Source organism: Eurosta solidaginis, chromosome 4 (genome assembly GCF_040869045.1).
Source record: "Eurosta solidaginis isolate ZX-2024a chromosome 4, ASM4086904v1, whole genome shotgun sequence".
Classification (NCBI taxonomy): domain Eukaryota; kingdom Metazoa; phylum Arthropoda; class Insecta; order Diptera; family Tephritidae; genus Eurosta; species Eurosta solidaginis.
Window position 1 is genome coordinate 239245318 of NC_090322.1, and position 15477 is coordinate 239260794.

At 34.8% G+C, this 15477-nt stretch overlaps 1 protein-coding gene across 1 annotated transcript in view; it reads right to left on the reverse strand.

The window, feature by feature from the left end:
- Positions 1–11660: 11660 nt before the first annotated feature.
- Positions 11661–15477, reverse strand: part of arm (armadillo) — a 121677-nt gene continuing 117860 nt past the window's right edge. The window contains exon 7 of the mRNA XM_067785212.1: positions 11661–12372. Coding sequence (XP_067641313.1) covers positions 12131–12372 — 242 coding nt within the window. The 3' untranslated portion in view covers positions 11661–12130. The remainder of the gene's footprint in view (positions 12373–15477) is intronic.

A 15477-nucleotide genomic window follows, 5' to 3' on the forward strand; every position in this document is an offset into this window, starting at 1 on the left:
CAAGGACAACTTATATATATCGCAGCGTGGACAAAACTTGTGCTGTCCAGATGCTTCTGAGACCAACTCTGCGCTTTTCTTTGCTTCATATATCGCACCTATTGGATGGCTATATTGTCAACATTTTCCTTGACGAACCATTCGGGCAGTGACATCATTCCCGTCAATGAACCGGAAATTTTAAATGCATGACCTCAAATCATAGGTGATAAAACGTTTACCGTGGTCAGCACCAAAAAGCCTTTGTGGTTATTTGGTTGCTTGATATACCCCGTTAGTGTTTAACTCAAAACCATTTGGTTAGGTCAATATACCTCCTGATGTCCTTTATAGAGCACTTTGATATCGCCTTTAAAGCATAAAACTGGCTTATGTTCGGAATCTAATGCTCCCTAGGACTAAGATCTTGCAGGGGATATAGGTGACTGTTTCCTATCAACCGTCCTCACTACAGCTCTTACACTTAGCGTTGAAGGGGACTTTCATGCTTTCCGTGTGTAGGATAAACAGCCTGTGCCCTGTGATTGTGGATGTGATCCTGAATATCTCTTCTAGATATAATCAATAAAAACTGTTATTATCTAATCGTAATCAGACTAAATGTGTTTTATACGAGTCCGTAATAACAAATTGCGGGTTTCTTGAGATTCGTAAGTATGTCACTATTGATGAATAAAGCTGATGGACCGTCAGCCTCAAAGATGTCTACCGATACACTTTTGTATAGTAACCCGATTAATGTACAAGTCATATAGTAACCCGATTAATGTACAAGTCATCCACCCATGAATGGTCATTCCAGGTGAATGGCTATCTGAAGCTTGTGTGGAGAGGATGGTACAACCTAGAAGGCTGAACTTGGTCACATCAAATCCTTTCCGAGCTACTCCTGCTAATACCTTAATGGAACTAGCCGGATCTATATCCGGAAAAGGACTATCAACACCGGCAACGTTCCCCAAAACCTTTGGGGAGTATCTTTTATCGTTAAGACAAAACCAAAAACAACGTATGCTATGTAATGTATATGTAAAGTTGTTTAAAACAACGCTCTTCTTCTGTACTGTCAGCGAAGGCTTGGATAGATGTATAGTCTGGTGACCGATGACCTTTGGCTCCCAACCCCTGCCTACAGTTGACCTGAGCATCGAAATGTAATGGTGGGTGACCAACACTGAATCTTCTCACAGCGGAAACTTCTCAAGTTTACGGGATAAAGGCTCAAACTCAGAACTTCAACTTACTATATCCAACGTAATTTATACACCTGTCATCTTGTTCGTCCTACTATTGTATGTTGTTAAATTTTTCCACTACTCCGCTTGAAGGACTAGGTGGAAAACGATTTAAACTCCCTTGGTGTACCAATTGGCGCCAGTTGGCAGAGAAAAGGAGAGGCTGGCGCACCCCGTTGGATGGCCATAACCATTTAAACGGTTAAGCGCCAATTAAGTAAGTTATACTACATGACAGGGGTAGACTGCTAATACCCGTTCAAAACTGTCAGGAGCGTGGTCAGAAGACACGTTTGGCCTCGGTATTATTTAGTTTTTTTTTTTTTTTTAATAGTTTTTTTTTTGCAAACATCTTTTGACATTAGTAAAGTCTTTACTTTCAGGTTTTGATATGGAGGTTATATGGAGGTCTTTTGAAACCGTTTTCCATAATTTTGGCAGGGTATTAGCAGTCGACCTCTGTCCTAGAGTATTACCAGCAAAATCGGTAAACTGCAAACGTTTCAAAAGTTAATAAAGCAAACTTAATTTCATAGTTTTTATCAAAGAATTGCATCAATATCAAGCTACATCTGTATTGTATCATTATTTAAAAAGTATAGATTTAAGTACTATTTGAAAAGGGACCTTTTTTTATGCCCACATTCTCTTGTGCTTCCAAAATACCACCTGGAGCTAAGGGCGTTCGATATGACAGCTGTCAAATCTTCCTCCACCTTCTATCATTACATCATGCACACTAACTGTTATATGCCAGCACATGGAGCTTGATTACCAAAGAAAACTGTAATAACACAGGGCGAATCAAATAAATAAATAGAAGTGATAAGAAATATTTATCAATAGGGGAACTCATGAAAGCATATAAACTTATACACTGTTATATGAACGCACCTAGTAATATTCTTGATAAACTTATTGTTTATCAGCTGTATTATTGCCAAACAAATTTTTTTTGATTGTTATACAAATTAAAAATGCCAAGAATAAGTGAAAAATCAAAGCTAAAACGTCTTTACTTGCTGATGTTGGAGATTTCTGATGAAAATGCCTGCTGTAATGTCTGCAGGGTTGCATTCCTTTGAGTTTACCGCGTTTACATAATGAAATGTGCGCGTAAATTTATACAAATTGTGTAATTGGTTTTTCATACAAAATTTGACAGCTCGTTTACGCCCTAGATAAATTTATACGTTTACACACTTTATAAGGCATTTATAAGGTTACATGAGTCCCCCTAATTTAAAGCTGCGTAGGGCCTCTTTTTAGTAAACGCTTAATATTTTGATTTTTTCTTTTATATGCAAATAGGAGCAGCAGAATACACAGAATATTAGGGGGACTCATGTAACCTTATAAATGCCTTATAAATTGCGTAAACGTATAAATTTATCTAGTGCGTAAACGAGCTGTCAAATTTTGTATGAAAAATCATTTACACAATTTGTATAAAATTACGCGACCATTTCATTGTGTAAACGCGGTAAACTCAAAGGAATGCAACCTTGCAGGCATTACAGCAGGCATTTTCATCAGAAATCTGCAACATCAGCAAGTCATTTACAAGTATATCTTAGTAAAGACGTTTTAGTTCTGATTTTTCACTTAATATTGTCATTTTTTAATTTGTATAACAATCAAAAAAATATTTTTTGCCAATAATACAGCTGATAAACAATTAAGTTTATCAATAATATTACTAGGTGCGTTCATATAACAGTGTGTGTAAATGGATATAATTTTACACCTTATAAGTTTATATGCTTTCATGAGTCCCCCTATTGAACTTCGATAATAAGTGTTTAACTTTGTTGCTAGCCTTCTGCAATGCCACTTTTTCCAATGGGTCAATTACATGGTTGGCTCATTAGAGCTGCAAAAGTATCGATACATCGAGTACTAGGTTCATGGTGCGATTATCGATGTTTTTTCTAAATATCGAGTACTGTATTCCCATTTCTTAAGCTGCAGACCAGTGTTGCCAGGTTAGCCTTTTCGAGGCTAGATTTAGCCTTTTTTTTGCCCTTAGCCTCCAAATTTTGGGTTTAGCTTCGTGACTTTTTTCTAGCCTTTTTTACTCCGAATGTATTTTTAATAATTTCTAAAATAAAATAATTTCAATAGTTCCTGTGAACACCTAATACCTAATAATATGAGTTCTCTACAAAAGATTAATTCTTTTTCTGCTGAAAATTCGTTGAAAGTTTCAAAGCCAGATGTATTTCCTTACTTTGAAAAAGAGAAGTATAGTTATTCTTCAAGTCAAATAGCATTAATAGAGTTGCAGTGGCGAAAACTTAAAACAATACAATGGAAAAATGTACACTCCACCATGGAATTTTGGTCGGAAGTCCGAGAACATAAAAATGCATTAAACGAACCTCCTTTTTTAGAACTTGTCGAAATCATATTTAGTTTTCTAGTATTACCACTCAGTAACGCGGAGGTTGAAAGAATTTTTAGTGGCATGAAAATTCTCAAAACTAAATTAAGGAACAAACTAAAAATTAAAATGCTTAATACGCTGCTTAATATTAGATGCTCGTTAAAATGCTTATCTAAATGTTGTAAGGATTTTGAAATTATCGATGATCTCATATTTGTGGTAAGTAGCCAAACTTTATACGCAGACTTAAGCTCTTCTGATTCAGACGGGGAATATTTTATATAAATAATTAGTTTGTAATATTTTTTTTATGTATATACATATATGCAATCATTTAAAGTAATTCCATGTGCTAGTCAAGGAAAATGTGCCTGATACGTTTTGAAACAAGAAGTTATGTTTAAGTTATGTTTATAACTTGTTATTTACAAATGTGTAAACTAAAATATAAAAAAAAAATTTTATGAATTAATCAAACAAATTTCTGGCCGTTTTTTAGCTTCTTTTTTTCTAAATTTAGCTTTTTCTAACCTTTTTTTTGCCAATCTAGCTTCTTATTTTGTCAACACCTGGCAACACTGCTACAGACATTGGTGCTTTATCGGTAACCGTATCGGTAACCTTATAACAGCTGATTCCACCAACCTTATGGGAATTAATGCAATCGATTATTGGTGCCGCTAAGGTCGTAACCGTATCTTAGCCAACCAATTGGTTTTTGGTTTACCGTCGTAACGATAAACAGCTGATTACGTTAGGGATACGACATACGGCACCATTGACTCCCGCTTTATTCCTTGTTTTAGAGGCAGAATTACCAGCGTCTAAAACTTTGGTAAGACAAACATGAATAAATAAAATTACGGTAACGTTTTACAAGACCATGCACCACCTAATTTTTATGGGAAATTATCAAAGGTGGCATCAAAAGACGCGTATTGACCTCCGTTCTTAGAATCCAGAAGCGAAATTTAAAATTTTATTTCTGTCAAAAGATATAAGGAAAAAATCGGTTCTAATTTTCATGTGGTCGTTATTGTTTGTCAGATTTGTTGTACACACACACACCAATACGCAGAAGGACATCACCGTGGCGGTAGCCACAGTTGTACCACACACCCGGACTTGGCATGGCGTAGCCCAGGGTAATTTTTTATAAGCGCGGCCGAAGGCCGCCAACGCAGATAGGTGTTCTATGCAAAAAAAAAACTATGGATCGGACCCCATATTTCGGACCCTCTCGAGGTCATTTTATGGATTTTATAACTTTCGACAGAAATAACATTTTAGATTTCCGCTTTCGGATTCTTAAAACGGAGGTCGAGACGCGTCTTTTGATACCACCTTTGATTTCCGATAAAAATTAGGTGGTGCACCGTCTTGTAAAACGTTACCAAAATTACATACATTATGTCAGATTTGTGTTTATTTTAGATGAATACCTAACAAGTTGGTGGCTCTGAATATTGAAAAATTCTTACAAAAGCTCAATGTGAAAAGTACGTTATTTTTTTCATATTATATACACATATATACATGTATTCGTATATGTATCCATTTTGACAAAATCACCAATACTTTTGCAATATGCCACTATTGCAATAAATTTTATAAAACTAGTGGTAATTCGTCAAATTTGTTTCACCATCTAGAACGATCGCATACATCTGCAAATTTAGATTCACATAGCTCGCCAAATAAGATTGATTTTTTTATGAAAAAAACATATGGAGATCTATCATCACGTAAAAAGGCTTTAGATAGCACCCTACTAGGGTTTAGTCACCGCAGACGTTTCACCTTTTCCCATAGTGGATGACAAAGGGTGTTAAGCTACCATCGCGGACAACTTTGCAGAATGTGTCTTATGATAGTTTCGAAGTTATGAAGACAATATTAAATATATATATACATGTACATATTATATTTACGTAAATGTCAGATATATACCTGATATTGCTGTTAAATTGAGTAAGCGCTTTTCACTATAAAAAAATTCGATATATATCGCGATATATTGATACCCTCCCTCTTAAATATCGAGTAAGCCGAATATCGATACTTTTGCAGCTGTATGGCTCATCTCATCAGCTGATGTTATTATCTCAGCTGAGCAGAGCTCACAGAGTATATTAATTTTGTTCGCATAACGGTAATCCGTAACGGCATAAACTAATCGAGATAGATATAGGCTTCTATATATCAAAATGATCTGGGCGAAAAAAGAAATTCATTTAGCCATGTCCGTCCGTCCGTCCGTAAACACGATAACTTGAGTAAACTTTGAGGTACTTGATGAAATTTGGTAGGTTCCTGGGTACTCATCTAAGAGATCGCTATTTAAAATGAAAGAAATCGGACCATAACCACGCCCACTCTTTCTATATCGAAATTATCGAAAAACAGAAAAAGTGCGATAATTCATTACCAAATACGGCTAAAGCGATGAAATTTGGTAGGTGGGTTGACCTTATGACGCAGAATAGAAAATTAGTAAAATTTTGGACAATGGGCGTGGCACCGCCCACTTTTAAAAGAAGGTAATTTCAAAGTTTTGCAAGCTGTAATTTGGCAGTCGATGAAGACATCATGATGAAATTTGTTACGAACGTTACTCCTATTACTATATGTGTGCTAAGTAAAAATTTGCAAAAACGGATTACAAACACGCCCACTTTTTAAAAAAAATTTTAAAAGTCAAATTTTAACAAAAAAATTTAATATCTTTACAGCATGTAAGTAGATTAAGATAGAAGGGCTCCGCCCTTTTTCATAAAATTTTTCTAGAATACTTTTAATGCCGTAAGTCGAACAAAAATTTACCAACCCTTATGAAATTTGGTAGAGGCTTAGATTCTAGGACGATAACTGTTTTCTGTGAAAATGGGCGAAATCGGTTGAAGCCACGCCCAGTTTTTATACACAGTCGACCGTCTGTCCTTCCGCTCGGCCGTTAACACGATAACTTGAGCAAAAATCGATATATCTTTACTAAACTTAGTTCACGTGCTTATCTGAACTCACTTAAAAATGGCCGAAATCCGACTATGACCACGCTCACTTTTTCGATATCGAAAATTACGAAAAATGAAAAAAATTATATCATTCTATACCAAATATGAAAAAAGGGATGAGACATGGTAATTGGATTGCTTTATTGACGCAAAACATAACTTTGGAAAAAACTTTGTAAAATGGGTGTCACACCTACCATATTAAGTACAAGAAAATGAAAAAGTTCTGCATGGCGAATTCAAAAGCCCTTGGAATCTTGGCATGAACAGTATCGTGGTATTATATATAAAAATAAATTAGCGGTACCCGACAAATGATGTTCTGGGTAACCCTGGTCCACAATTTGATCGATATCTCGAAAACTCCTTCACATATACAACTAATGGCCACTCCCTTTTAAAACCCTCATAAGTACCTCTAATTTGATACCCATATCGTACAAACACGTTATAGAGTCACCTTGGTCTACTTTTATGTCGATATCTCGAAAAGGCGACTACCTATAGAACTAAGGCCCACTCCCTTTTAAAATACTCATTAACACCTTTCATTTGATACCTATATCGTACAAACAAATTCCAGTCACCCCTGCTCCCACTCCCTTTTAAAATACTCATTAACACCTTTCATTTGATACCCATATCGTACAAACGCATTCTAGAGTCACCCCTTGTCTACTTTTATGTCGATATCTCGAAAAGGCGACCACCTATAGAACTAAGGCCCACTCCCTTTTAAATAATCATTAACACCTTTCATTTGATACCCATATCGTACAAATTCTAGAGCCACCCCTGGCCCACCTTTATGGCGATATCTCGAAAAGGCGTCCACCTATACAACTAAGGCCCACTCCCTTTTAAAATACTCATTAACACCTTTCATTTGATACCCATATCGTACACACGCATTCTAGAGTCACCCTTGGTCCACCTTTGCGGCGATATCTCGAAAAGGCGTCCACCTATAGAACTAAGGCCCACTCCCTTTTAAAATACTTATTAACACCTTTCGTTTGACACCCATATCGCAAAAACACATTCTACAGTCACTCCTGGTCCACCTTTATGGCGATATCTCGAAAAGGCGTCCACCTATAGATCTAAGGCCCACTCCTTTTTAAAATATTCATTAACACCTTTCATTTGATACCCATACCCTGGTCCACCTTTATGGCGATATCTCAAAAAGGCGTCCACCTATAGAACTAAAGCCCACTCCCTTTTAAAACACTCATTAACACCTTTGATTTGATACCCATATCGTAAAAACACATTCTAGAGCCACCCCTGGTCCACCTTTACGGCGATATCTCGAAAAGGCGTCCACCTATAGAACTAAGGCCCACTCCCTTTTAAAATAATTATTAACACCTTTCATTTGATACCCATATCGTACAAACACATTCTAGTCACTCCTGGTCCACCTTTATGGCGATATCTCGAAAAGGCGTCCACCTATAGAACTAGGCCCACTCCTTTTTAAAATATTCATTAAGACCTTTCATTTGATATCCATATCGTACAAACGCATTCTAGGGTCACCCCTGGTCCATCTTTATGGCGATATCGCGAAAAGGCGTTCACCTATAGAACTAAGGATCACTCTCTTTTAAAATACACATTACCACCTTTCATTTGATACCCGTATCGTACAAACACATTCTAGAGTCACCCCTGGTCCACCTTTATGGCGACATCCCGAAATGGCGTCCATCTATAGAACCAGGGATGCACCTTAACGTTAAGCTAGTCGTTTATAAAAAAATTTCCACCGTTTCCGTTGAAACACTGCGAAATATTATCGATAAAGAAATTATCAAGATAAATTGTATCTCATTTTTAACCGAAACGAAAAGCTTTCGTTAACGTTAAAAACGTTAACAAAACCGTGATACTTTATGTTTGAATTGTGCTGGTAATGCTAAAGCCATGGTGAAGCCGTAAGGTGGTAACAGCGAGCGGACATATACACACAAACTCCATGTAATTTGTTTGTGTAAATCGTTGGTGCTAATGTCAAAAATACTCTGAGAAATGTTCGTACTGTCAAAATTCATGAGAAAAGTTGCTATCAGCTTGGCTAAGGCTTTCTCACCTTTAATGACTCCGCCATCAATCAGCTTTGCCAGCATAGTTTGAAATTAATAATCAACATAAACGATTTGATTTCGTTTTGATATGGCAGAAAGCGAAACAAAATCATTTCGTTATCATTTCGACGTTTTTAACGTTAATAAACGAAATGACTTTGTTTCATTAACGTTAATTATCGTAACGAAATGATATCGGTTCGTTGGTTAAGCATGCCTGTATAGAACTATGGCCCACTCCCTTTAATACCTTCCATTTGATACACATGTCATACAAACACATTCCAGGGTTACTCTAGGTTCATTTTCCTACATGGTGATTTCCCCTTATTTTGTCGCAAAAGCTCTCAGCTGAGTATGTAATGTTCGGTTACACCTGAACTTAGCGTTCCTTACTTGTTTTTTGCTTCATTTAACTGGCATAGGGATGGTCAAAAGGAGATGGAAAACGCAAAATATAACCAACACATTGACAATTATTTACTGCCGTGGTGGTGGCCAATTTTTTAGTAAAAATTAGTTTCACATCACTATAAGTTATTTTTATAGTCAATGCATCTAATTTAGCCTATTATTTTCCCTCAACAAACAAGAATTGCATAGTTATATTCTTTCTCTCCATTCCATTCGCCTAACACCAACACGCAGATTTTGACAATCTGAACAAAGGTGTGTTGTTGTTGTAAAGATGAGCCAACCATGATTTTTCCTCAAGAAACATTGCATAATCAATGAAAGCCCGACCACAAGATTTTTGATGCAGCATCGTGCACTGAAAGATGAGTATATCGCATGTTTTTGTATGGGGAGCCCACTTTGTATGCAAAATTAAGCAAGGCGTTTAGCAAAGGGAATAGAAATAATAAGATACTTCAGTTTGTACTTCGAATTTCATTTGTAAGGTCCCATTTGAGGGGTAATTTTAAATTGCTTCTACAAATTTTCATGAGGTATTTTTGTTTGTTTTAAGAAATTGTATTAATTAAACAATTCAACCTCTTTCCAACAATCACAATTTATATTAATATAAACTTCTTAAAAATATGTAGAAGGTAATTTTCTAATACCCGCCAATCAGGTACATTACAAATAAAAATCGAACTGACGTATCTTATTATATCAATCCTCTTTGTTTTTAGTTAACAAATTTTTGCTATTTTTAGAATGGAATCTACAATTTTGTTGCTACGTTAAAGTACTTACCTCAGACGTTACGTCTCATTTTAGGCTTCATAGGTGCTGTCAGCGACTTGAATTCGTTTGCCTTGGCCCGGAAGCCTTGTTGAAAGCTCAAGAGTTCTGCATCAGAGTGTTGCTGTAAAAATTTTACCACGCCTTTCCAGGCATCTTTTTTATACTTTTGTAAGCATTTTTTACGCCATTTTAGCAAAAATGGTGAGAAGTTACGCCTTCATGTGGAAACAACCTACCAAACTGCAATGTTTGTTGGATGATAACCTCCCTTGGCACTTGGTGCAGTATCTAATCTTATTTGTTTTCATTATGGATCGAAAGGCTTTTATGGAGGTGGTTGATGTAGGAGGTACTGCCAAACTAGCCAAAGATCCCCAAGTCAAGTGACGGGACAACTAACATCAAAATACCTAAGACAATTTTTTTACGAACAGGATTCCTGCAAGGTATTAATTTTGCAAGCTCTTCCAAATTATGAGTGTGTTCGAGCCTCCAAATAATAACAGCAGTAGTGCTCAGGTGATACTTAATTGATGGAATCTTGCTGATACTCTAGCTGATAATAAACTGCAATAGCGCAGTGAAAGTTTTTATGTTGTACTTGATTCGCTAGTGATGATAAACAGATTGTCAACATTTCTTTTAACGAACGCACGACGTTGGCACAACTGCTCTAACTTTACCGAAGTACGTGATGCGCTGTCATAAAAAGTAACACTGCTGCATTTAATGCAGCTCGAACACACCCTTGATCTACAATAAAAATCTTCCCAGAAAAAACTATTTGGCAGAATTAATTAATTAGAGAAAAATTAAAAAAACAGCACACAAATTCTAGGAACTTTGTACTCGCTTTCACAGTTTTGCCGAGAAACGAAACCACTTCGTTGACGATCTAAGCATTATGAACCCTTAACGTAAATTTTACTCACACGCAGTTTAAGAGGTCTTTCTAGCACACTTTGTGTTAAAATTAAACATTATTATTAACGTTTCAACAATAACGATTTCGTTTCGGTTAAAAACCAAGTTAAATTTATTTTGATATGTGCTTCAACAATTATATTCCAAAACGTTTCAACGGAAACGATTGAAATACTTAGACTATGCAAAAACTATAACAGCGTTCAAGATCTCGAAATGACATTTGTCTTCAGCAACATACATAAACCTCTTTTTATAATTCGTTAGCCAGAGGCTTCTTACATACTTTTATTCCACTTATGAATTAATTCTTGCTTACCATATCCCCAATCAATAAATCGTTCTTATCAGAATCATAAATTACCAATGTTCCATTTATGTCAGATTGCAGAAGTACTCTCCGTGTCATCGCCAAGAAGATCTAAAGGAAACATTAGTTCGGTTTTAATAGACAATTTTATTAAGTAATATTTTTTCATTAAATACAAGTATTATATGTAATTTGTTTTTAAATACGAGCGCCTTTATTTCATGTTTTGTTTTTCATGCATTTTCGATTTATGATTCGATGATGCTTTATTCACTGCATTTTTTCTTAAGGACAATTGGGTGTGAAAGACCTTTCGTTTCATGCATGTATTCTTCAAAATGCATTTGTATGTATTTATATTAAATAGATATATATAATTCAATAATAACCCTATTTTATTTAAAAGTTAAATTTACCCCGTATTTAAGTACATTCCTGTATGTGAACAATTAAAATAAAAATTCGAAATTGCGTAACGCAAAAGTGTGCAATTTAATAAAAAAATTGTGTTTGTTTTATAAAATGTAAATAGTGTTTATTAAAGAAAAAATATACGCTTATACCTCGAATGGAAGCAAAAACTTAATACTAAAACATGGTGCATGAAACAGCATAAAACTGTTTCGTTTAAAAAAAAAACATTTTGATTTGTATTTTGTTTAAAACTTGCAACTTTAAACCAAGATTACATAATTTTATATTTTTATATAACTTCGTGAGCGTTTACTGCATTCGAACTGCTTCACCTTTTCTCCCTTAATATATAATATGTATATATTCGTTATCAATAACAAGTGTTGGGTTGTGTTTTTTTTTTTTTTTTTGTTTTTTTTTTTTTACTTTTGACACATTTAAACACGAATAATGGTTATATGAATGGATGTACGTATGCATAATGTATAATTATTCAAATGTGTTGCATAAAGTGACTGTTAATTTGTCGTATTCTCCATACTACTACTACTCTCAGTAGTCTAACAATCGGTGTCATACCAAGCGGCCAAGTTGTTGTTGTCATTTGGCGGTGTCGGCATTGCATCCAAATCAAAATTCAAGGCACCAGCATCGATTTCACCTACATCCATATCCATTGAATATGGCGACGTTGGTGCACCGCTTGGTGGTACACTATTACCACCACCGCCGCCACCACCAGCTCCAACTGGACTATTTATTTCTAAGCCTTGCATTGAATCTATTGGTAAAGTATCATATCCTGTGTAAATAAGAAAATGTGTAATCAGTATTAAAATAATTATAAATTATTATATTTAGAGAAGGATTTCTATATGTGGAACATTTTGTTTTAAGTGATGACGAAAGCATGCAAAAATTAAGATTTTTGCAAGAAATATAAGTGAACAAATTTCATTAGTTTTAAATAAGTCATGCAGATTTACAAAGTCACTGCGGTAGTGTTTGTAAACATATGCTTTGTATGTATTTATATGCATTAACGCATTGAGAATTGTGGTTATATAAAAAATGGAAGAAAATGAACTTTTTTGTACTAAGGTATGTGCGCATTTCGTCTACATTGTGTTCAAAAATTAACAGTTGCAAATTTTCTTTCGGCATTTGTTTCAACAGTGAGATAAACGCCGGGTTTTTTCCGACTGTGCTTGTAGAAAAAAAAGCAAGGGATGAAGGAAACTCGTACCAAAATAATAACTCTTACCCTGTCGGAAACTTCAACAATAAAAAGGATATTATATTTTTTTATTTTGAGACGAACTGTGTAAAAGGCAATGTTCAGAAACCAAAAAATTTGCATTGGCAGCCCTCTCCACTTTTTTACGATCTACGATATGCACACACCTGAGCAGGAATAATATTGCTTAAACGGCTAATTAAACTTCCTTAACCCTAACGCCATAGTCGTAACCATACCCATATCCATAACCATCTCCAATGTGATAGATTAATGGTGCCTTAACCTAAAAATCATGAAAATTTCATAAAAATTAAGAAAACGCAAAAAATTACAAACATATTCCACAAAAAATAAGTGTCTTAGTCATAACGTATCCAAAACAATGAATAAAATCTACGAAAAGTTATTAAATTAACCAATTCAAAATATTTTTAGGTTATGGATATGGCGAGAAACCAAAAACCAATTGGTTGGCTATGGTATGGTTATGGCGTTAGCGTTATGGTATGGCACCATTAATCGATTACATTGATTTCCATAAGGTAGGTTCGATCAGCTTTTTCATCTGGTTATGGTTCTATGGTTATAAGTTACCATTAATTGACCCTTAAGTCAGTGTAAGTCAAAGAATCGTAACATACGATCATGGATCGAATACGATTCTAAAGAATTTTTCGTGATTCGTATAAGTTAAATGGAAATATAACATACAAATCTCGCTTTGTTTTGAATTAATTGTTCTTTTAGGACTAAAAGTACGTTGGAAGCTATTTTAAAGTTAATATAGATATCAACCCGTCGAGTTGGTGGTAAAAATACAAAAAAATAATCAATTTAGCGATTACGTTCAATTACTCAATACAAATCATGTAAGTAGTACGAAAAACGATTTGATAGGTGTCGATTGGACTGAAATTAAGACACTCGAGATTAACCTCTCGGATTTTCGGTTATAGCATACCAGATTCTACTTGTTAAAAGATTTGGTTGCGCTTTTTAATTCTGACCTTAGCACTACGCTTTGAGAATTGTGTTACAGAGTGCTAGAGCTGAGCTTTGTGAACCAATTTTCAAATTTTTCCAAAAAAAAAAAAAAAAAGTGAGAGAAGTGTTAAAAGTATTCTTTAGTCCCGGGGGAAACATAGATGTATCAACGTTTTTTAAAAACCAAGAGCTTTTTCTCACTTTTATAGAGCAGAGATGCATATAGTTTCAAAAACTTGAAGATTTGAAAATGTTTCTAATTTACAGAAAAGCTTTATACTGTTTTCACACAGACGGCTTATTGAATAATAAAGGCAGTTTTCTACATTAAGACGCTTATTGAGTTCAATCTTCCCTACAAAATTCGAATCTATTATTATTTCATTAGTAGCTAATCGAATGCCTAATGAAGTCAAAAGCACAATGCAACTCTGTTGGCAGCGTTCCGTTTCTTAGTTTTAGGTGTGTTCAGTGCTTAAAAATGTCATTTGTCAAAGCAAATGTCATTGTATGCATGGCGGAACGATACAAGGTGGCCGCATCGAACAGCTGATTATAACCTTTTTTATTTGATTTTATACATCAACTACCGGCGCAGTACGATTTTGACATTTGTCCATCGAATTTACAAGTACATGGAATTTTTTTTGTTTGTAGGTATGTCACCATGCTCCCACCTTGTATCGTTCCGCCATGATTGTCTGTCTCATCCTTCTTACTAATCGAGCAGTTACTTCTGTGTGAAAGCAAACAATTTACGATTTCATTAGCAGGTGAAATGAGATCATTAAGTTTCTGTGTGAAAACAGTATTAGGTATCTATGTAGATGAGTACCCTTACCAACTTTAGTCGAACAAATTATTATTATTAGTTATTTTCTTCCCTCTATTTTAGCTAATGAAAGATCTAATAAATGCATTGTATAACTAGAAAATATAATTTAACTATTGGTTACCGATCAGTTTAATTCATATCATTTTTTTTTTATTCATAAGCTGGTATGTAGTGGAATTCACTAACTTTTTTAACGACATTTGCCATCGCTTTATTTGCGAATCGATAACTATAACGATTTCGTTATTCAGTAACTATTTTGTATCGATATTCGTTTATCGACGATCAGCTGTGTTGTTAAATAAACGACAAGTAAATTGGCTGCCTTAAAAATCACGAAATTAATATTTCTGGCAATTTTAGTTAAAAAAGAAAATCGGAACTTTAATTAAATACTTTCAAACACGAAAAATTGATTTATTTATACATCTAATGGCATTTGAGTACTTGGCGTACGTTTTATCACAAGATGAAGCATTAATAAGTCCATCGCCAGTGGCCAGACGCCTTCTTAGATAAGTAGATAACCCATTCCACTTGAATGCAACAAAGTTTCGAAAGCTGTACCGACTAAACTCAAACTTGGCTCATGATATTATTTCTCGTTAAAAACAAGTTAGTGAATAGTACAATCGATAAGGCAAGCGACAAAATCGTTAATTAAAATATCGACAAATCGCGTCGTTATAAGTTAGTGAATTCCACTACAGGTTCTTAAGATTAAAAAAAAATGAAAGAAAATATAATGTTAACAATAACACTATGCGACAAAATCAACTTTTTTTCTGGGTATTGGACCAAACCAACTTTTTTGAGGAGATTGATGCTTAAGTATAAAAAGTACTATC